The 21,989-nt window shown below is 39.3% G+C and overlaps 1 protein-coding gene across 3 annotated transcripts; it reads right to left on the reverse strand.

Moving 5' to 3' along the window:
• Positions 1 to 770: 770 nt before the first annotated feature.
• Positions 771 to 21,711, reverse strand: zdhhc3a (zinc finger DHHC-type palmitoyltransferase 3a). Of its 3 annotated transcripts, none has more exons than XM_037074508.1 (7): positions 21,499 to 21,710; positions 17,461 to 17,881; positions 17,117 to 17,241; positions 16,780 to 16,876; positions 16,495 to 16,576; positions 14,476 to 14,606; positions 1,218 to 1,566 (listed from the first exon to the last, which is right to left on the reverse strand). In XM_037074508.1, exons 2-7 carry the CDS (start codon positions 17,800 to 17,802, stop codon positions 1,360 to 1,362), a joined length of 984 nt encoding a protein of 327 aa, XP_036930403.1. In that variant the 5' UTR covers positions 17,803 to 17,881; positions 21,499 to 21,710; the 3' UTR covers positions 1,218 to 1,359. The 3 variants fall into 3 exon arrangements, with proteins under 3 accessions (XP_036930402.1, XP_036930403.1, XP_036930405.1); XM_037074510.1 differs by lacking the exon at positions 1,218 to 1,566 and adding an exon at positions 4,812 to 7,814 and having other exon boundaries at positions 21,499 to 21,711; XM_037074507.1 differs by lacking the exon at positions 14,476 to 14,606 and having other exon boundaries at positions 771 to 1,566; positions 21,499 to 21,711.
• Between the last annotated feature and the right edge of the window lie 278 nt (positions 21,712 to 21,989).

A 21,989-nucleotide genomic window follows, 5' to 3' on the forward strand; every position in this document is an offset into this window, starting at 1 on the left:
CTTGAAAGAAACAGACATCATCATCATGACGTGTACCATCATGGCTCTTTAGGCTCCTCAGCGCCGGCTTTCTATGTGAATAACACAGGGATTCGTCTTTACGGCAAAGTTGCTTGGCTCTGTGAGAAGAAATAATGGCAGTGAATTGGCGAAATGCAGCAAAAATGCGGCAATGTGTGTGAAAAGGGCTGGTGTCAATACTTTGGAAAGTGTGGACTGAAATTGTTTCAAATATTTAGTTTAATGTTTAATATTATATGGTTTAAAGCATTTAAGTCGGTATAGTCTTACTAACTAGAAATGTCAGACTCAACCTGTGTAACATCAGCTCAGGACAGGCTGATAAGAGTTCCTCTGTTAAGTGTCTGTATGTCGGGTACAACTGTTCAGATGACTTTGTAAAACTAAAGTGCGACTGTTGCAATGCTGTCTCTTTGATCATTAACAGCAAAAACAATGACAATGCAGTTCTTATTGTAAAGGGATGGAATATTTTCATTTATTTTAGAATTTAAAAAAATGGAATCAACAGAATAATGAAACTGTGTTTAGACAATGTAAACATGATAATACATGAATGGTCCTATGATATCCAGCACCTGTTTAGCAGTCAAAAGCCCTTATCCCGCAGCTTAGTTTATATATATATATATATATATATATATATATATATATATATATATATATATATATATATATATATATATATATATATATATATATATATATATATATATATATATGTGTGTGTGTGTGTGTGTGTGTGTGTGTGTGTGTGTGTGTGTGTGTGTGTGTTTTCCATTAATATATGTATATATTCATATATACAGTCATGAAGATGAAAACAGCAGCTGCAGATACAGACACTGACAGCCACATTTGCACAGAGGAGTACTCGAACAGTTTATCACAGGGTGTGTTTTCCCCCCATATGAGCATTTGCTCATCAACACAGATAAGGCACAGAGTGGATTTAAATCCTTACAAAAAGGCATCAGAGAGAGCAAAGTGGTTGGAAGCAAACAGCTCAAGCTTCAAGTGTCACATTAGTGCTACTGTTACTGGTCTCCTGAGATAGCTCAATGACACAATGCACTATCCATCCTCTCCTTACTTCCAGTAGCAAACACTTGGGTTGTGCTAACAGGAGCGCTGAGTCCTTTCAGTTTCTTTCAATTCACCAGCTAGTTCCATTACATCATTATTTCAGTAAATTACTGCAGGTTCGGCTGCAGTAAATGCAAATTCTGATTCCAATTCTGATTTTCATAATTAAAAAAGCCAAAATGAAGGCTTCTGTCCACAAATGGCGAAGGTCTTTACTTTCTTGTTGACTGGTCTTCCTGGCTGCAGGCAGCATTACTCCAGGGGAATCTCTATGACATCCTCGTCGATGATCTCCCCCTGTGGGATGCTGATGTGCTCTGGCGGGCTCTTCTTGCAGCTCAGCCCTGAGAAGGGGCTGCACCAGGACAGAGATAACGGGCCGCCGAACGCCATCTGCATGGCCTCTCGGCACGGCGCCTTTCCCCACTTTCCTGTCTCCCCCTTCAGACGCTCGATTCCCTGCAGAGGACACAACAGTGTTGGTCTGAGGTGAAAGGAGCTGAGGCAAAAGAGGCTGAAGTCTACCATATTCTACATGCAATATCAATCACAACTATGACACAAAGTTGATGACTATAAAACTGCAACGATACCATGGTTTTGATCTTTGGGCATATGTCTCTTGAAATCAGAATAAAAAATGTCAGGACAAAAAATGCCTTCAGATTTATATTAATGGACAGATTCAGATTTTTCAAGTGTAGCTTAATAGAATAGGAATTTCCCATATGAATGGTGAAGAGGTTACATGTCTTAGTGTGAGTATATCCTTTAATACTTTTCTATTAGTTTTTTATTTTTTTTTTTTCCCCCCCGAGAGACATGCCCAAAATTTCCTAGAACACTAAACATAATGACTAACATGCACTTTAAAAATAAAGAATGACACCTGTGGAAGAAGCAAACACATCAACTGAATAAAACGGTGCATGCATCGTGATACACAAGGAGCTCACTCATTCATTCATAATGTTTGGTTGAATCTCAAACGGCAAAAAAAAAGGCATGAAGCGCACTTTGGCCTTCAGATTGAAATCTGCATGCTTGTGTTACGTTAAGCCTGATGGGACAGTTAATGTTACAAGCTTACCTCTCCTCAAGATTATAAAGAGTTGTCTGCTTCAGAAAGCTTTTGGCAGAACAAGTAATCAACCAAAGCAAATGCATGAGTGTGGAGAGAACACCGATTGGAAAAGTCGCTGATTTACAGACAGTAAAGTGGGAACAGAATGAAAGAAAAGAAGAGCGGCTGTGAGAGGACTGTATGCAGGGGAAGTGGATACCTTTTCTTAAAAAAGGTGCAATATGTGAGAATTGGCCACCTGTCAAACTAAAAAAAAAAAAGGGGCAGCGCATCACCAGAGTGACCACTAACTGTTGTTACCTGTAGCTGTCACTAGCTAGTTATCTCAGCAGGGGACCACTGGGACAATTTTCCCAGGCCCTGAATCAAAGGAGGGTTAGGGTTAAGGTTAGGGTTGAGTAATAATAACTCAAAGTACATATTTCCAAACAACTTCACGAGTCACATGAAAGCATCTTCATCATTCCATAATTTCTTGATCCTTGACATAGTGCTCAAAAACAGACTTACTTTTAATCCCTATAATCAACAAATGTATCGGAGGTCATAACTGGTGGCCTGAGCTGTTCTCTACATGGGCTAGCCAGCTAGCATGCTGACATCTCTGCAACAGTGCAAAATGTCTTTGACATAATGTCAACACCGTGTTTTCTTAAAATATAGTTTTTGTTAATTTTCTAATGTTTAAAATTCTTACATGTTGCACCTTTAAACAATATCTGAACATAAATAAATGAGAGGCACAAACACAGATAAATACACTAAAAAAAAAAGCAAGCAAACAGTTTTTGCATTGCAACTGAGAAGTATTTATTCTCTGTGCATGTGCTGAAATATCTTCAGAATATTTAGAAAGAATTTAAATTTCTGTAAAAAACAAATCATCTCCACCATCACTTTCACCAGTGAGACTTGCCACCATCATACCAGCAATGTTTCACATACATCACTAAACTAGCCTTCACCTGTACCATGCATTCAGATAACAAAGGATACACAAAATATCATGTCAACAAAGAGTAAAAGAATAAAATGCACAATTCAGAACAGAGCAATTCACACAGAAGAAAATCCCAAATTATAAATACAAAGTGTGAGTTAGCCTTTTTACAGAAGTACATGTCTAAATGTCAATGATGAGAGTTTATACTTTAATGCTTTGCAGTCATCTGGAAAAGCGCACAAATACAATACATCCAATATCTGGCTACTTCATGATAAGATGTATGCATTGGCACATTTTTCATACAGTGTTTCCATTTGACTCAGGATTTTATATGTTTTCTCCAATAGAGAGCATTTTAAAGCTAGTGCAGTGCTAATCACTGTCTGTTTTTTAGAATTTATTTTTAAAAGCTTCCCAAATAATCAGGAGTTTAGAGCGCAGGAGCCGTTTCACTAACAAGTCTTCATGCACACATTTTAACTATGGGCAATCAAACATTTCCTCCATCAGCCTCAACATTAAAACCACCTACTGGTGCAGGTTCCCCTTGTACAGCCAAAACCACTCGGACACGTTAAAGCACGGTCATAATACATCTAAGGGTGTTCTGTTGTGTCTGGCATTGAGATGTTTTTAGTGGATCCTTTGGGTCCTGCATGTTGGGGACAGGGCCTCCATGAATCAGGGTTGGTTGTTTGTTCTAGCTTTCTAACTAACTGGAGGGGAGTTGTAAGTGATAAACCCTGTGTGGGTATGTCCTTACAAGGTCGTTTAGGCTATACGTAAGTTGTTCACTCAACCAGCATTCATTTTTTAGTCATTGGGGCTTGGACGGTCCAGGTGTGAATGGGTATTAAGCCGGCTGGCGAGGGAACTCACTGTAGGTGGGTGATAGGTAGTGTCGTAGGCCAACTCCTCTGTTCAAAGATGGTCATTCCAGTCTGAAATTCTAGATTAATTTCTGCCTCTATCAAACCATCTCAGTCCTCTCTTGCCAAGATGTTGCTGCTTATACCTGGGTGATTTGTCCTTGGGGTGGAGTGATGTAGTTTTTGCTGTTCAATGCAGCCAGGACTGCACAGATTTGTACATTGGGGAAAAAACCCATCCATATGCAAATGGCACAACATAGGTGAGCCAGTTCCTCAGGTCAAGACTCTGCTGTCCACTTACATCTGAAGGAACAAGGTCACGTGTGGCCTTTAAGGATGACAATGTAAACATCTTGGCCAGAGAGGACAGATGGTTTGAAAGAGGCTTAAAATAATCCATCTATGTCAAACTGGAACAACCATCTTTAAACAGAGGAAGGGGCCTACTAATCACCCACCTACAATGCAGGAAACTTGCATGTCTTAATAAACTTTTTGCAATTGGTAATATTAAAAAAGACTATACTCCATCCATGTGTGCTAGTTTAAGGGTCCTAGTTTGGATTAACTGTCATGGCGTTTGCAGACATCTAATGAAACTGAGTCATCATTAACTGAAATTGTTTCACCTGTGCTTTTCCCGCAATGACAAGTCAAAATGTCTGCTGTGAATAATGTCTGAATAAGGGTTACCAACCTCAGTATCATTACTGACCATAAATCCACAATAATGTTGTTAAACTGTTTCTCTACATGCTATATTTGGCACCATTCAGAGCCCACCTCCAGTAATGTTTCTTCCTGTCTAAAAAGTCAACTTTCTGAGAGACTGAGAACATGGTTAATAGTCATATGTAGTCATTACCATTGCAACCTAGGGGTGTCACGATTCTCCAGAACCTCAAATTGATTTTTATTTTTTTTTAAGATCATAATTCAATTTGAATCTCCTTCTTTTCTTTGTTTTGTTTTTTTCTTGTTGCACAGACGTCTGTGCCATTTTTAGACTTGTCTAGTATAGGATCGTTGGTTTTATGCCATGACAAATCATTTATTTTTTTCTTATTTTTTCTTATATAGATAGTCTATAAAGTGTAGTGATATAATCTCAATTATTTGTGCCTTATTGTCAGATTTAAATAATTGATCAACAATATAAATGTTACAATAACTTCACCAGTCAATTGGAAACTAACTGTAAACATAAGGAGAGAAGTCATAGACGGTATCTGCCATCTAGTGACTCTTTCTTGTAACTGCAGTGTGCACTCTTTACAGCAGATTTGAAGAGTGCATGCTTGATGTTGTGTTGTGAAGATCTTGTCATTCTGGAGGTCCACTAAAGGCCACTAAATCTGCACTGCTCAGACCTCTAATAACTTCTTCCTTCACATCATCACACATGGAGGGCACCTTTTTGGTAAGATGTGACCTTCAGGGCATTTCATAGCATGATTACATCCAAGGTTGTCCACCACTGAATAAGGTGGCATGTGTGATGCTACAAATAGCCCCATAGTGCTGGTTATTGCTTTAAATTTTGTGGATGTTCAGCTCTATGTGAGGGACGGAAAGGTTGACTTGTTAACAGTGTTGTTTTCTCAGTTAAGTCTATTTCTTTACCATACCTACGGAGATGTTCTGCTATATTTGCCGTGTTGCCTCTGGACGTGTATGCTACATGCGCATAGCATAGCTTATAAACTGTGGTATTATTGTCAAAAAAAACAAACGTTATTAACATTACTCACCAGGAATGCAAAATATTTCCACACTGTTGGTATCAGAGAAGTAGGAGGGTTTGAGTTCAGCTGAGGTGTCTCCTTTATCAGCAGTTGCCATGGTGTATTAAAACTGTCTGCAGTTTCATGTAAGAGGAGGTGATGTTAACTCGCTGAGCAACAACATGCTGTGTGTGAGTTTTTTCCCCCTCCTGGCATGTCTGCCAGACATGACACTGGGGCCGTGCCTAAATCCTTGATTCCACCTTTGATTTCGAAGGTCAAGAATCATAATGTCATTTTGATCGATATTTGACTAACAGTCGAGATCGTGACACCCCTATTTCAACCAGACTGCCTTTCTGGCAAGAAAAACATCACTAGCATGGATTAGTGACAGCATCGATATTAGCATGGACTAGCATCATGTAGGTTATGATAGGTGTCGTCAAATAGAAGTAGAAGATAGAAGAATAGAGAGAAAATTGATTGTGGAGACTGAAGCTTCTGCAACGTAACGATTTGTGCATACATTCTAGCTGGAACCTTTTTAAAATCTTTTTTAAATCTTCCAAATGATGTTTATTTCACAAATTATTGTTAACCCTTGCTTGTCTGACATATGACTGCATTTACTGTAACGTTAGGCACAACTCGTGAGATTGAAGGGCAGTTTTCTTCCCCATCTGCAAGAATAATGATCGGGGCTCAGTGTTCAGTATTGTGTGCTTCAGTAATATAATTTACCCAATGCTTTTTGTTTGAAATGTTGAGCTGACACATTCAGTAAAGTTGAATGGTTATGTGCTCAATGGTATACTTGTTTGTGTGAATTAGTCTGGACGTGAAGTGTCAGTAGCAAGAAAAAATACAATTTAGCTATAGTTGTAAGTTCTTTCCTTTTCTACGCTTTACTAAAATGTGTAGCAGCAACTGCCAGTACTGTGTAATCCAGCACTGGCAGTCACATTTCAGCAGTGGAGGTGTGTTGCTACTAGATGCATATAGGGGATATACTGGGTATTGGGAGACAGGGTGGGCCAGGGCTTGCATGCTAACTTCGGTAAACATTGCAACACAGTACACAGACATTTTTGACCAACCATTTCATTCTTTCAGTGTTTTTTAGAATGTTTTTCTAAAATTCTGGCCATATCTTACAGTTTGCCCCTTGAAGTAACTTTACAGTTTACAGGTCCTTATATGTGAATGTTTATTGGATTCCTTAGTTTATTATGACAGTGAATTAAATATCTTTGGGTTTTGGACTGTTGGTTAAATAATAAGCACATTACTTTGAGATCTGGGAACACGTGATGGGCACTCTTTTACTATTATCTGGCATTTTAGAAAATAATAGATATATCATAAAATTATTTATAAAAAAATAGTTATTAGTGGGAGCCTTAAATTAATGTATAATCTCTCCGATTGTAATGATGTGGTTGGGGTTTCAGTGGTAGCTGAAATCCTCAACACCTAAAACGAAAAAGTATCAGTGTGGCCAGCTTTATCACTGCAGGAAAATGAAAACATGTTTTCAGGGAGTAAACAGAACTAACCCTTACAGTAAAGCAAGAGTATACAGAGCAAGAAAAGAGAAGGCTTTTGATACAAAAACAGTAAGAGAAGAAGTTCAGAAAAACAGATACATCACAGTGTTTGCAAACAGGATTCACAAACTCAAGGTGTTTTCTTTTTCTCTGCAACTCCACTCACTCAAGGCAACACAGAAATAAACGTATATCGCACTTAGTTGGTAACACAAAAAGCAGGTGGAAAGCCGTCCATGGCTAGCGTGGGGGATACAGTGTAAATCACGTTCAGCTTTGGGAGTAGCAGACTGCCAAAGGTGAGCTCTGTGGGGCTGGACAGGGCTTCCCACTTTAGTTTTGACCCCAACCATCTCATTTCCCGTGCTGAGCCTACACCACATATTGGTAGGTCTCAGCCTTCCCATGGTCAGGGGTGGAGAAGGGACTAAACCACAATAAGGAGAAAGGGTGTCCAAATACTGCCCTCATGTTCATCCACTTAGTTTTTTTAGCCCATCTTCTCTCTTCCTTTTTCAACTGCTCTATGCCCTGAAAACGAGAGACAACCAAACTTCAGTTGGTGGACTTTTGTGACCCGGTCAGAAGACACAAATCAATTTACAAATACTTATTTCTAAAAATATCCCTGTGTTGTACAGTCCTCTACATGTCTCCGACATGAAATGATCAGAAGTCTCATAAATATCTGACCTTGAGTTGCAGACAAAAAGAAGTTCAAAGCAGGAAAAAAGAGTTTGGTCTAGTGAGCTGCACAGGTACACCAAGAGAATGATTGTAGGACAGCACCAAACTACATAGGTGGGATACTGATTCCTTCTTCTACTGATACACTGACACATTTACCTTTCTGGGAAAATGCATTTGCATCAAGTTCATCACTGGTGGTTTTGCACACTCACTACCTCTTGCACAAAGCTGATAAAATCATCATCAGAAGCTTTCACTTTTTGCTGCAGCCTCAGTTTTTCCTGCAGATTAAAATGAATACTTTCCCTACTACCATATGACACTGATGTAGAGACTACACAAGTGATGACACCAGCAAACAAACTTAGGTTACACAAAGTCAGTATTTTGGTGGATATTAATGGCTAAATAGATATGTTTGTGCCTTATTAATGACATGTATTAAAGTGGCAGTAGGCAACATGAACATTCTTTTGAAAGTTTTCAACAACTAAATACAAAGGTGCAGGCACTCACAGACATCAGCAAGCATGCATTTTTTAAAGGAAGCCTTCCATGAAACATTGTTGATGACATGCAGTAGTAAAAATTGGTTATTTAATTAGCTTTACCATGGGGTATATACATCGATCAAGCATAGCATTATGACCACTGACAGGTGAATTGAATAACACTAATTATCTCTTCCTCAAGGCACCTTTCAGTGGGTGCAATATATAAAGGCAGCAAGTGAACATATTAGCCTCAAAGTTGATGTGCTGGAAGCAGAAAAAATGGGCAAGCGTAAGAATTTGAGCGAGTTTGACAAGGGCCAAATTGTGATGGTTAGACGACTGGGTCAGAGCATCTCCAAAACTGCAGCTCTGCAGGTTGTACATGACCCATCACCTGGGTCATGTACAACCAAGGCTCACTGATGCATGAGGGGAGCGAAGGCTGGTCCGTGTGGTCTGATCCAACACATGAGCTACTCACTGTTGCTCCAGGTGCTGAAGAAGTTAATGCTGGTTCTGATATAAAGATGTCAGAATACACAGTGCATTGCAGTTTGTTGCGTATATGGGGCTGCATAGCCGCCCATGCTGACCCCTGTCTACCACCGTGCCACAGAGCAAAAATGGTTCAGGAATGGTTTAAGGAGCTCAACAACGAGTTGGTGGTGTTGACTTGGTCTCCAAATTTCCCAGATCTCAATCCTACCAAGCATCTGTGGGATGTGCAGGACAAACACGTCCAATCCATGGAGGCCCCACCTCGCAACTTACTGGACATAGATCTGCTGCTAGCATCAGGGCAGTTTAGGGCAAAAGGGGGACCAAGACAATATTAGGCAGGTGGTCATAATGTTATCCATGATCAGTGTATATATAATTAAACTGCACTCAATTGGCACCAGTTTTACTGTCTTCAAACATAACTGATATAAACCATAAGCAGCATCATCATATATACACATGAACAAAAGTTTACCTACACGTAAAGATCATGCATGTATGTAAAGGTGGTCTTGAGTTACCATGATTTCTACAACTCTTTCTCAGAGACAGAAAACTTTAAGTTTGGTTCAATATTCAGTTTATTATGGGTCTTAAGAAAATGTGACCAAATCTGCTGGTTCGAAAGTATACATACATTAATTCTTGACATTTTGTTAAATGTCCCATGGTCATTTGCACCCTTAATTAGCTGCTTTTAATAGCCATCCACAAGCTTGTGGTCAAGCTCTGGCTGATTTTAACCACCACTAAAGTTCAGCTACACTACTGAAAATTTGTAAGGGTTATTGGGATATTTTAGTGTTCCTCTTGATTATTTATTCAGTGACATATCTTAAATTTAATTCTGTGAATAATTTTGGACCCCAAAAATAATGCAACATATTTCATTTGACTTTAATTGCATAACAGGTGAAGAAATTGTCCAATATGAATCGGAAATTGGCTTTAAAGTTAAACATAAAACTACATTGATATGCAGACTACTTTGGAGGGCCGTTCGGAAGCCCTGTAGAACAGTGTTTAAGTACAGTGGTAGCATAACAAATGTTGGCCTTCACCTGGTGAGACATCATGGTAAAACCTGTGCAGTCAATGAGGATACTGAATTGTGGTCAGATTGTACTGCATCATACCCAGACTGGATTGAACCCTATCGAATTGGAATTACATTGTTCAATTATAAAAAACAATCCTCCCTGAATCATACTGTAGCCCCTGTATCTAGATACGTATCGGATCGTCTTATGAGGGAGAGATGCACACCACTATTGCATATCCAGCACATGCATATACGTTACCATATCCCAATGTCCCTACATTTTGAGTAGTGTAAATTTGAGTAGTGTAAATTTGTTAGCTTCCAGGCACAGATATGTTCCTTCAGCACAGTCCGGATTTTCTTGATGGGGTTCAAGTCAGGACTCAGGGAAGGCCATTCCAAAATCTCAAGTCGAGCCTGATTTTGCTGTTCCTTTACAACTGATCTGTGTTTGGGATCATTGTCCATTCACGGCACCAAAGACACAATCTTCTGGCTGATGATTTTAGGTTTTTCATTAAATATTTGGAGATAATCCTCCTTCTTCATTGTTCCATTTACTTTCTTTAGAGCAACAGATCCACTGGCAGCAAAACAGCTCCACAGCATTATGCTACCAGCACCAACAATAGGCGTGGTGACCTTTCAGTTAAAGGCTTTCCCTTCACGCCTCCAAACATGTTGCATCTCACTGGAAAACATAGCAAAACAACTACATTTTTGTTTCATGTGACCTCAGAGTTTTCCTACGGATGGATTTTTCTTTTACCATGTGATCAGCAGCAAACTTCCATTAAGGTGCCATGTCTGGAGCAAGGGCTTCTTTCTTGTACGACAGTTTCTCAGCCCACGGCAATGCATAACATCCATGATTGTGGACACTGTGGACATTCGAGCAACTCTAATTTATTGTGGACTTGACTTTTGATGTTTTTTGACCATCCTGATGAATTTTCTCTCAGTAGCAGGTGATACTCTGAGTTTTCTTCCTGATGATAGCAGTGACACAACTGTGCCATGCACTTTAAACTTACAATTGTTTGCACAGTTGATCTAGGGACCTGTAACTGCTTTGAAATGGCTGTTACAGCCTGACTTGGTCAACAATGCACTTTTTCAGATCAATACTGAGCTGCTAAGACCATCCCACTGTAGTATTTGTGTCTGAGTCTACTGGGCGCATCAAACAAGCCCTATTTAAATGGGCCAAGAAAAGTCACCAGCCGTTATCAATCAGAATCACTGAGAGGAAGTTAAGAGGTCATGCTGCAAAGAACATTTGATTGATACAACTTTACAAAATCACCTAATGTAATTTTTCAAGTTGCTGTACAGAAGACTTATAATAAAGTAGTTATTGAACCAAACTTCATGAATGTTTTTGTAATAGATTTGTACACTACTGGTCAAAAGTTTTAGCAGCAGTTTTTAATTGAAATATATGTAGTATAATGTTTCATTGTACTCTGAAATGAAAGCATAGAACAAATAAACAATTCAAGTTAAAAAAGAAATCATGGAATCAATTTATAGACCAAAATGTATTCTACATTTTTGACTCATCAAAGTAGCCACCTTCGTGGTGTTCTTTCTACAATGGAAATTAAATTTTCTTCAGAAAGTTCCCAACTCTGTTGCAGAAGCTGCCATAAATGTGTGACACTTGTAGGTTGCTTTGCTTTCAATCTTCTGTCAAGTTCATCCACTACCAGCTCAATGGGGTTTAAGTCTGGAGATTGTGCTGCCCACTACATGTTTTCAAGCTTACCATCTTGTTCTTTTTACCTTAGGTAGTTCTGGCATAGCTTGGACTTAAGTTTTGGGTCATTATCTTGCTGTAGGATGAACCCCTGACCAACTAAGCACTTATCAGTGGGTACGGCATGGCGCATCCACATGGTTCAGGGTGCCTCTAACTCTGTACAAGTCACTGACCCTGGTTCCAGCAAAACACCCCCAGATCATCAGGCTTCCTGAGGAACCATCCTTTCGCCTACTCTATGGCGTACAAAAATCCTGCCTGATAAACCAAAGATCTCAAATCTCGATTCAGCAGTCCATAACACTGTTACATGTGAGCCCGTACTGGTTGTTTTTTCTCTCCCTCTGCCTGTTCTGTCTCTCTCCCTTTGCTCTTTGGCACCTTTGTCAGTGTTTTTATCTGTAAGGAAGACACATCTCTCCAGGTATTATTAATTACCTGATGACAGCATTAAAGGAGGATTGAGTGGAAGTCTCACTCTCTCTGGAGCCACTGCCCAGCTCACATCAGAAAGCGGGATATTTTTCCATTTGTCTCCTTCTTGCCTTTTTCCCCACCTGATTTTCAGTGCTTTGTTTTGTTAGTTTGCTTGTAGTTTGGTTTGGAGATCACCAGTTGTCAAGTTTTCAGTTTTCTTTGGCTAATTTAAGGCTAGATTAATTTTTCTCCCTTAGTTTAGAAGGGATAGCAAGGTGCAACGGCCCACTGTGTGGCTGGTTCAGTGACTTCCCCTTTGTTTATTTCAGCCGGGATCTCAAGCCTTTTTGTGGTATGTAGTTTATTTGTTGTTCTTTTGATTTCACAATAAAACTTACAAATGGTTCAACCATTTATGTGATGTCTGCACATCCTTTTAAATATGTCACACCCTCTCTGCGAGTTTTTCCATTAGGTTGGCTGTAACAAACACCTTCTTCCATTCCTTGTTCAACCATTGGCTGTTTCATTGCCTCTTTTTCTTATTCTGACGACTTAGCAATGGCTTTTTTACTGCAACTCGACCTGTCAAACCTGCAACTCAGAGTCTTCTCTTCCCAGTTGAAACTGAGACTTGTTTACTACAATCGCTATAAAGCTGTGCTTGAAGCTATTGTCCTGTGAGCTGCCTATCACGCAAGCTGTTGACACTCAGAAATTTGTCTTCTGATTCTGTTGTGGCTTTGGGTCTGCCAGACCTCAGTGTTATGTTGGTCTGTCTCTCTTCCATTGTTAATTGCCTTTATCTCGCCATTTTAATACCAACACAATACTTTCTGCAGTACAAAACTGGGTATGAGGGTATGGTACCACGGTGTGTTCCAACACTACTTTATGCAGACAGAGGGGGTTGTAAATAATCAAGACAAGTTGGGGCACCTGTAAGAATTGGTAGCACCAACTTTCAAAGCTTGATCAACCTCCATTGCTGCAGAACAGCCTTAAGTTGTTTACCCATTTCTTGTTCCCAGAAGAAGGCCATTTTTATAATTCTGAAATGTATATTATTTATCAGTTTTGGATAACCTTACCTTACAAAAGTTATATATATATATATATATATATATATATATATATATATATATATATATATATATATATATATATATATATATATATATATATATATATATATATATATATATATATATATATATATATATATATATATATATAAAAACTTTTGCTTACAACTGTAGTTAACTAATCTCATCAGGTTCCAAAAACATTTATATAAAAAAAATTAAAATAATTGGTTACAGAACACTTTGTTTTTACACTGGGGTCAAACATTGTGCTTTTGAGGTAACAGCCAAGATAAGAGAATCAGCTAAAGACCAAATACCTTGGTGGGTAAAGTGAGTAGTAACTTTGAGTGGAACAGCCTGGGAGAGACTGAACTGAATGTCTACTATGCTCTAAGTTATGCTCAACTCACTGACAGGTCAAACCCACATCTGTGGTCTTTTCTGAATTGCTCAACAACAATCATATCCTTCAGACCATGGTGTGTCTGTTATAATTAAATGATACAGACTTGTAAACAACAATTAGTCAAAACCATCCCCCCCAAAATAAAAATAAACATTAGAGAGATATACAAACTTACATATTTGGACAATAAAGAGATTTTGACGTTGTCTCATAAGGTTCCAACTCCAAGTTACACTGAATGTGTGTTAAGAAGACTTGAATCTTCTGTATGAAAGGAGTATTATATGCCTCTTCTGAAAGTGTCTGTAGAATTGTGGATAAATTCTTCTTGGCGCCCAAACCTCCACCAAATTACTAGTTTCACTATCATAATTTTGGCCATTCAGTCCAGCAACGTTTGGAAAGTTGGAAAAATTTGATTACACAACCATTGTGCTTCTACCATCCACACATTTAACATTTTGTTGCTCTGCGGAACTACTGGTCTTACCATCAGCACTGTGAATGCTACACAGACACCACCAATTCACCTTTAAAATGTTGAATTTGGCAGTTACTTTTCAGGCAATGTCTCCAGTCACTGTACATACTTGCACATAATTTACTAACTACTATTATCTTCAGCAGAATGAGTCGTCACTTGTTTAGTGTGAACGGTTTGGATTAGAAGCAGGTGGTCAAAGATGCTAGTGTTAAAATGCAAAGGGAGGCAGTAGCAGGGAGAAGAGCAGAAGGAAGTTGTTAAACAAAAAGAAAGTAAAAGGACTGTTGGTCACTAAATGGATCACTTACTGTCTCGTCGGTACAAATGGAGTGGACCTGGGTGCCGAACATCACAGAGGTGAAGATGAGGAAGAGGAGACCCTCAAAGCACAGGAGTATAAGGAGGATGACTGTTGCTGGAGGAGAAAAGGAACTGCACTCTAGGGAATTAAGGGACATGGAGGGAGAGATGTGAAGGGGCAAAGAGAGAGGGCTATATGAGGAAGTGCTATACACTACGTGTAAAGAAATGACTCCACTGGTAAGTGTCTACAGCAGCACTACTAGCGAGGATGCAAAGTGTCAAAGCAATTGTGTCCACAAGTATGTCCAACTGCCACCAGGAAGGCTAGTGCATCTTGAGGATCAGGAGGTTTAGATTGGATTGTTGAGTAGTAATGATTACCAGATTACATTTAGATACATGAAAGAGTAAATCGACTTCCAACCACATTATCGGGGTGCGTTAGTCCGAATTTAATTTAACATGATTTCAGTCGGACTAATGTGCTTACATGGACTTTAAAAGTGTAGTTAAATCTGGCGGTTTAACACAATAGTACAACATTTTCAAACATAATGTAAATGTACTGAGTATTTCAAGTCTCCTTCTAGACTTACTGTTGAAGTTTCAATGTTGTCATCTGGGTGACTTTTATCACTAGTTTTAGCAGCGGGTAGGCAAACAACACTGTTTATGCATCAATGAGGCAACAATCTGATTGCACACATTTTATTCATACCCATGAGTATTGTATTTTATTATTTTCTATTATATTATATTAAATGAGGCCAGTGTTTCCCCTAAATGCAGCCAGCAGAAGCGCACCTCCGCGCTAAAATTATTTAGTTTATATTGTTAATTTGTTACATTTTCACTTAATAGTCATTTGATGCATGCACCAACATCAACACAACAAATTCCTCGTATGTGTAAAATCGTACTTGGCAATAAAGCTTTTTCTGATTCTGATTCTGATTCTGATTTAACGGGGGGGGGGTTATTATTTAACAATATTATAACATTATTATTTTGCCCTACATATATAGCCGGCCTTTAGCTGCTTCATATAGCCTAGCTACAGGTCAATTAACACATCGCAAGAATCCATATAGCGGAAAAGAGAGGACGCGATCTTATAATTTTAGAAAACTAACATTACATTATTTCACACACTCAGTATAGCATCATAGAAGCAAAAGTTGTTGTTTTTACACTGCTGATGCTTCAAATCCAGACCTTTCACACACACAAATACACTTATAAGTGAAGCATTAAGCATACAAACAAAGAACTTGTGCTTACCTGAATATGTCAGCTCAACAATTAAAGCAAGCATCTGTTAAATGTCAAAACTGAAGCAAGCAATGCTGCACACTGCAAAAGGGTAAAAAAACAAACAAAAAAAAAAACTGTCCTGCAACTTCACATGCGTCTTCTACAGTTCTGTTACAGTAAACACAATCATGTATATGGAAAACACATGTTAACAATAGTTTGTAGAATAAACAACATTTGGTTGATCCAAGTTGATACAAAGAGGGTAGGTATTCATCATGCACAGATTTATCTTCATCCTGGAGGCCTGCCTACTGTGCCTGAGGGGCACCATGACATTTTCTATGGTGTTCCTTAAGGAATTTCTCTTAAGAAAACCATCATGTTTTGACACTGTCCCCTCCAAAGCTTGCATCTGCATGTTTGTATTTTAAGATGAGTTTGAAAATTGGCTCATGAAACCTCATATGTACTTAAAGCCATTATGATTCTGGCAGATACAGAAACCTTGCAGACGTCGCACTTTGTGAACCTACAAAAAAGAATTATGCGCATGTGACACCTCTGCTGCTACAAGCACCCCAGGGGAAACACTGGATCATAGTATATCATTTTATGTCACTGACAGAAAATGTTCATCTCAATAAAAAAACATTTCAAAGGATGACTGTCAGTTTAGCCTCCAGTTTTGAGTACTAGAGGAAAGACTTTTCTTTACACAAGTATAGGTAATGTAGGGCTGCAGAGGTTTAGACAAAACAAACACTTACTTGTCCAATCATCTTCAAAGCAGTTAAGGAAATGGAAGATCACCATGACCAAAGCGTGAAGAGAGATGAGTGCAATGTACATCTAGGTAAAAAGAAAAAAAAGGGACACAATGACCAACCATTCACCACAAACATTCACTGCGAACAGAGTTACCCACTGAGGATTCCTTCTCATCTGCACCTCTTATTGTCAAAAGGTTGAAAATAGGTCATTAGCAATCTTTTTCAATTTAGAATATGAAAGTCATCCACATTATGAGAGACTCGGACTTGTGGTGAACTTACTGTGAAAAGCACAAAGTACTTTTGGTTGTTCTCCCCAACACAGTTATTAACCCAGGGGCAGTGGTGGTCCATCTTCCGTATGCAGCGTTTGCAAACACTGTGAGAGAGACTGCAAGTTAAGTGTGAAGGAAAGGGAGTGGATTCAACTAAAATGAACATTGTACCAACCATCAAATAGCAACAACAATGGTGCAAAAAAACAAGACCAGTAGCACTAAGTTCTCGGAGAAGCACAAATTGACAAGAGTCAGAATTTACAGTCTGACTCTTTCACTGCACCAAAACACTGCAGCTGGAAGTGCAGGATTGTGAGAAGTCCATGTCCTTTTTGTCCTACCTGCAGTGGTGTGCTCTATCAGGCTTGATGCTGCAACACTTGGGACATTTGTAGACCACCTGCCCTGGTTTCAGCTGAAGGCTTTCTATGTATTCCTTTGTAGCATTCCCTTTGGGCACTGCCCCCTAGCAAGAAACATGACCACACAGTATATTCAGTGTAATTTGGGTCATTAATCACCATAACGAAACAAGTAAGCAGAGGCTAAACATACTACATACAATTTTATGAAAGTGAAGCTCCATTAACCAGAACTGTATCAAGCTTAATACGCTAAACTGGTCTGCATGACATAAGACGTAAGCAAGAGAATTTGCTTGAAATACCAAACAAGTCTGACTTACGGGGTCGGTGCACATGGCCCTGAGGTGTGAGGCGAGGGCAAGAAAGGCCAGAAAGTTGAACAGCGTCCCATTCACAATGCTGTACGTCAGATTCTTGGAGGGCAGCAGCATCACAAACAGCACCACAAACTCTGCGTAAAACACCAGCAGCCAGGTGATAACAGCGCACATAATGCCACAGGCGTCCCTGATGAACCACATGGCGGAGGCAGAGGAAGAAGTGATGACGTCTTTGGAGATAGGGATGCGCTGTTCTGCCTGCAGACAGTTGGTTCCTGCCCCGACTCCACCCTGCCCACGACTGTGCTCCACATCCCTGCATCTGTGCACTGGGCTCTTCATCCTTCATCTAAGCTTGTTGCCTGCTGCTGCTTCTGCCACCACAGGACCCACTTTTGGCCTCAGTCTCAGTCACCGCATGCTAGAGGAGATGGTCACAGCTTAGAGGCAAGTCAACAGTTTGGTTCTCTGGATAAGCACTTTATCATCTCTTGAAACTAAAAATTCACTCCACCAACAAAAGAACCCAAGGTTTCACCTAGTGTTTAACAGAGGAGATTGGCAACTTCACCTGAAACAAAGAATACCTAAACTACCATCAAACTGTAAAATCATTGTCTCTTGATGAAGGTTCTCATACATCCAGGTCATGGTAGTTCTGAGTGCTGTATTGTAGGCAACTGGATTTGTTCACTTACTTGAAGATGTTTCACCTCTCACCCAAGAGGCCTCTTCAGTTCTAACCAATAGCCCTTTTCTAATCAGAATCAGTATTCCTTTATTGTCCCACAAACAGGGAAATTTGTTTGCCACAGCAGCCAAAAGGACAGAATATTACAAAAACAATAACAATGGTAAAAAATAAGAAATATAATTAAAAAGTTATGAAACAGAATAGACTATAATTACATGTTAATTTTGTACAATATCATCTTTATTTGTATATATCAAACAGAGTGGCAGTGAATTGTTATTTACAAATACAAATAATAAATATGGGTCTTAAAAAATGACCAGATAGTGCAAACCAGAAATTACTTTTGTAACGTTGTATTGCACAGTGAGGTCTATAGGGAGCAGTGCTGGTTGTACAGTCTGACAGCAGCAGGGAGGAAGGACTTAGATACCTCTCCTTCACACTTGGGGTGTATCAGTCTGTTGCTGAAGGAGCTGCCCAGTGCTGAGATAGTGACCTGCAGGGGGTGGACTCCTTCACCAGCAGCAATGACAGCTTCTCCATCATGCTGCTCTCTCCCACCACCCGCACTGGGTGAAGAGGGCATCCCAGGATGGAGCTGGCCTTCTTGATAAGTTTATCAAGTCTCCTCCTGCCTGGTTATTTTTTAATGGTAAATAAATAAAAATCCCACTTAAACCCACTAAGATCAGGCTTTTGTGGGCAATGGGAATGTGTATGCTCTACATTTACACCCGGGTCAACTGAGGTAAATGCATGTTTTTATCATCTCAGCTCGGCTTTGATCTAAACTTATCAACCAGGTGAACACGCAATATTCTGACGCATTTCCCAACTCGTGAAATAATGACACGTAATCAGGTGGTGGCAGTGATGTCAGAGGAACAATGAGCAAGGACACCCAGCAGTGACCTTCACAGAAGTCTTTTTACCAACCAACACCCCCCCTTAGTTATATACGGACGCTGGAGTGGATCAGACTGATCAGAAAAAATAAAGTGATCATCCAGCCAAAGTGTTTGCCATCTGCTTCGAAGATATCTATACAGGTATAAAGGATAGGTTATAATGTAGGGCACAGGCAGTAGATGAAATAAAGCAAGGTACTAACTTAGTACTAACTAAGAAATTATCTTTATTCTAGGCCATCTGTGAATCAAGTCACAATCACAATCTAAACTATTGTCCCTTTAACGTAAATCACATAAATGTCTGAGCTGTTTACAGTTTAAACTGCAGTAACACATTTGCTTTTATCATGGTAGTGATGCACAAATTGCAGGTTTATCCATGGACAGCATGGAAAAATCTGTCATAAAACTAAACACTGTGATTAATATTAGATGTGCAAGTGATACATTTCATTAAGGAGTAAAACATCATCATCACCACCTGCACTATAAGAAATGACAGGTGGATCTCTACGTTAATAGAGCTGTGCACAATTACGCATACAGCACATCAGTTTAATTTTATTCATTATTTAAATCTCAACAATTTGAGTTCCATGTTATAATATAAAAAATGTATAGATAATGGCATTTTTGTCATTATCCATCTGACATGATGGACAGCTGATGAAGCCCACTGACAGGAAAAGGAGGAAAAACATCTCAGTTCTGTTAAAACACATTTCCTTGGTCCTCTCTCCTCCCATGGCCCTCGTGTGTCTCTACAAATCTTCAGAGTGCGGGGACAAAGACGCAAGTGAGAGAAAAGTGGAAACAATTTAGGTAAAATAAGAGGTACCCATCATCACTCGCCTTCAGGCTGCCTACTGCTTGTGTTTACTTCAACTGGTGTCGTTCCTTGTAGCCTACGTGACGTGAAACACCTGGCACACCTTTACGTATCAATGATGGTGAACATCGTACTACAATATATGAATGCATGACTGAATGCTTTATTATGTGTGTATATATATATATATAAAATTTCTATTTTCAATAAAGTCTGCTTATGATATAGTAACAGGTTTGCTTTTTTATCAGCATATAACATTTTAAATACAGTCTGAGAAAGTAACCCTTTCACTCAGACAGGGGAAATATCATTAATATCATATCATTATAATGGTATGAGACCACTTAATGTCTTACATTTTGAATATTGTTAAATAGTAATACGGTATAGGTTTTGTCTTTTCCTGGTCTTAACAGCTGCATTACAGTAAGAGGCTGAAACTATCAGACCATGTTCTTGCTATTCTAACATTTGCCTTTAGTTTTGTCATTATATCTACTTTACTGTTGATTCAATCATCAGCTATGTGGATCATAAATCAAAAATCTTGTTGCATTAATATTTTGGAAAAGTACCACCACCCATCCCTAAAAAAATCGCCACAATATCATTTCTTATTCTTCTTTCATTTACTACCCACAGAAAGTTTTCATCTTAAATAATCTTGGAATTTTCTCAACTCGAAGTTGACCTGCAAATTAAAGTAGTGGCTGGCACACTGCTGTGTACTTGTCTGAACATTGCATGTATAAAGTGCTACACCTGAAGTAAAGTGGGCAGCATGACGAAGAAGGAGGATGAAAATATCTCCACAGGAAATGCTGACTGAAACTGAACTTTCCTGTTCTACAGTAAAACAGGTCCAACTACTTAACGAACACATAAACATCCTTTCGATAACTTTATCTTGAGGTGTAAGAAAAACACCCAGGGGATAAGAACCTCAAGAGTCCTACGCAATCTGGAGCCAGGGGTGAAAGTGGGGTTGTATGTGTTGGGATGTCATAGGTGCATCAACTGGAAGGTTAAACACAGCAGTGAGCAGTGTGGTCTGACTCAGTGTCACAGCACCTGCAGCTGTATGAGAGATGACTGAGTAAATGGGGAGGTCACTAAAATGTGGTAAACCGTGACCTGCAGTCTGTGCTTGTCACAACAATACACTTAACACTTAACACACTTTGACCCAACAAGAAAATATTGTAATGTCAGTCCAAGTTAATTCGCAATATGAGATGCAATATAAATCAAATACATTAATACGTATACATTAACAAATATACAAGTGAGCATGGACTGCCTTTAGCAGCCAGTCACTGGTTTCCAGCAATTTCATATAGTGGTACAGTGTCCATCTCACTGCTTGCTAAACACGGTAACAGCGTTATCTTTAGCCAGGTAAGCTAATCTTTTAGCGGCTACTAAAATTCGGTTAAAAAATCCGCCCACGCCAGCGGTCTGTCGGGTTAAACAGCTTATAGGCCTATATGATACTGCAACCACACGAAAATCATCACGAGCCGATACACATTAACTAGCGTGAGTCCATTAGCCTGCGCTAGCTGCTAGCGAACGTTTCAGACTGAGCATTTACTAACCTGTTTTCATGTTCCTGTCAGCGTCCTTCCCGTTAGCTGTAAAGCGGTAGAAGCCCCCGGGTGTCTGTCGGCCTTCCCTTTACATCAGTTATCATAATATCCCGTCTAATTTCACCTGCAACGCGAGCACCTTTCGGATACTCTCGGTGATGCTGCTGCTCATTAGCTCCCCTTCGATGCCCTGTTCCTGCCCTCCACCTCCACCAACAACAAGACGTCGTGACGTAAAGTAGTGAGCCAATGGCATAAACACAAAGTTTCAAGGATCTACCTATCTATCTATCTATCTATCTATCTATCTATCTATCTCTTATGTGACATACGCAAATACATAGTCTAGTTTGCTAAACTAAAGCTACTTAAAGAAAATAGTTAAACTTACTTTGAACAAATTGATATTAATATTTAGCCTGAAACATTTAGTACTTGTAAACATTGACTCCTCCTCATGATGAAAAACTTGCATTACACATGACCATTTACACTTAAGA

Source organism: Acanthopagrus latus, chromosome 17 (genome assembly GCF_904848185.1).
Source record: "Acanthopagrus latus isolate v.2019 chromosome 17, fAcaLat1.1, whole genome shotgun sequence".
Lineage (NCBI taxonomy): Eukaryota > Metazoa > Chordata > Actinopteri > Spariformes > Sparidae > Acanthopagrus > Acanthopagrus latus.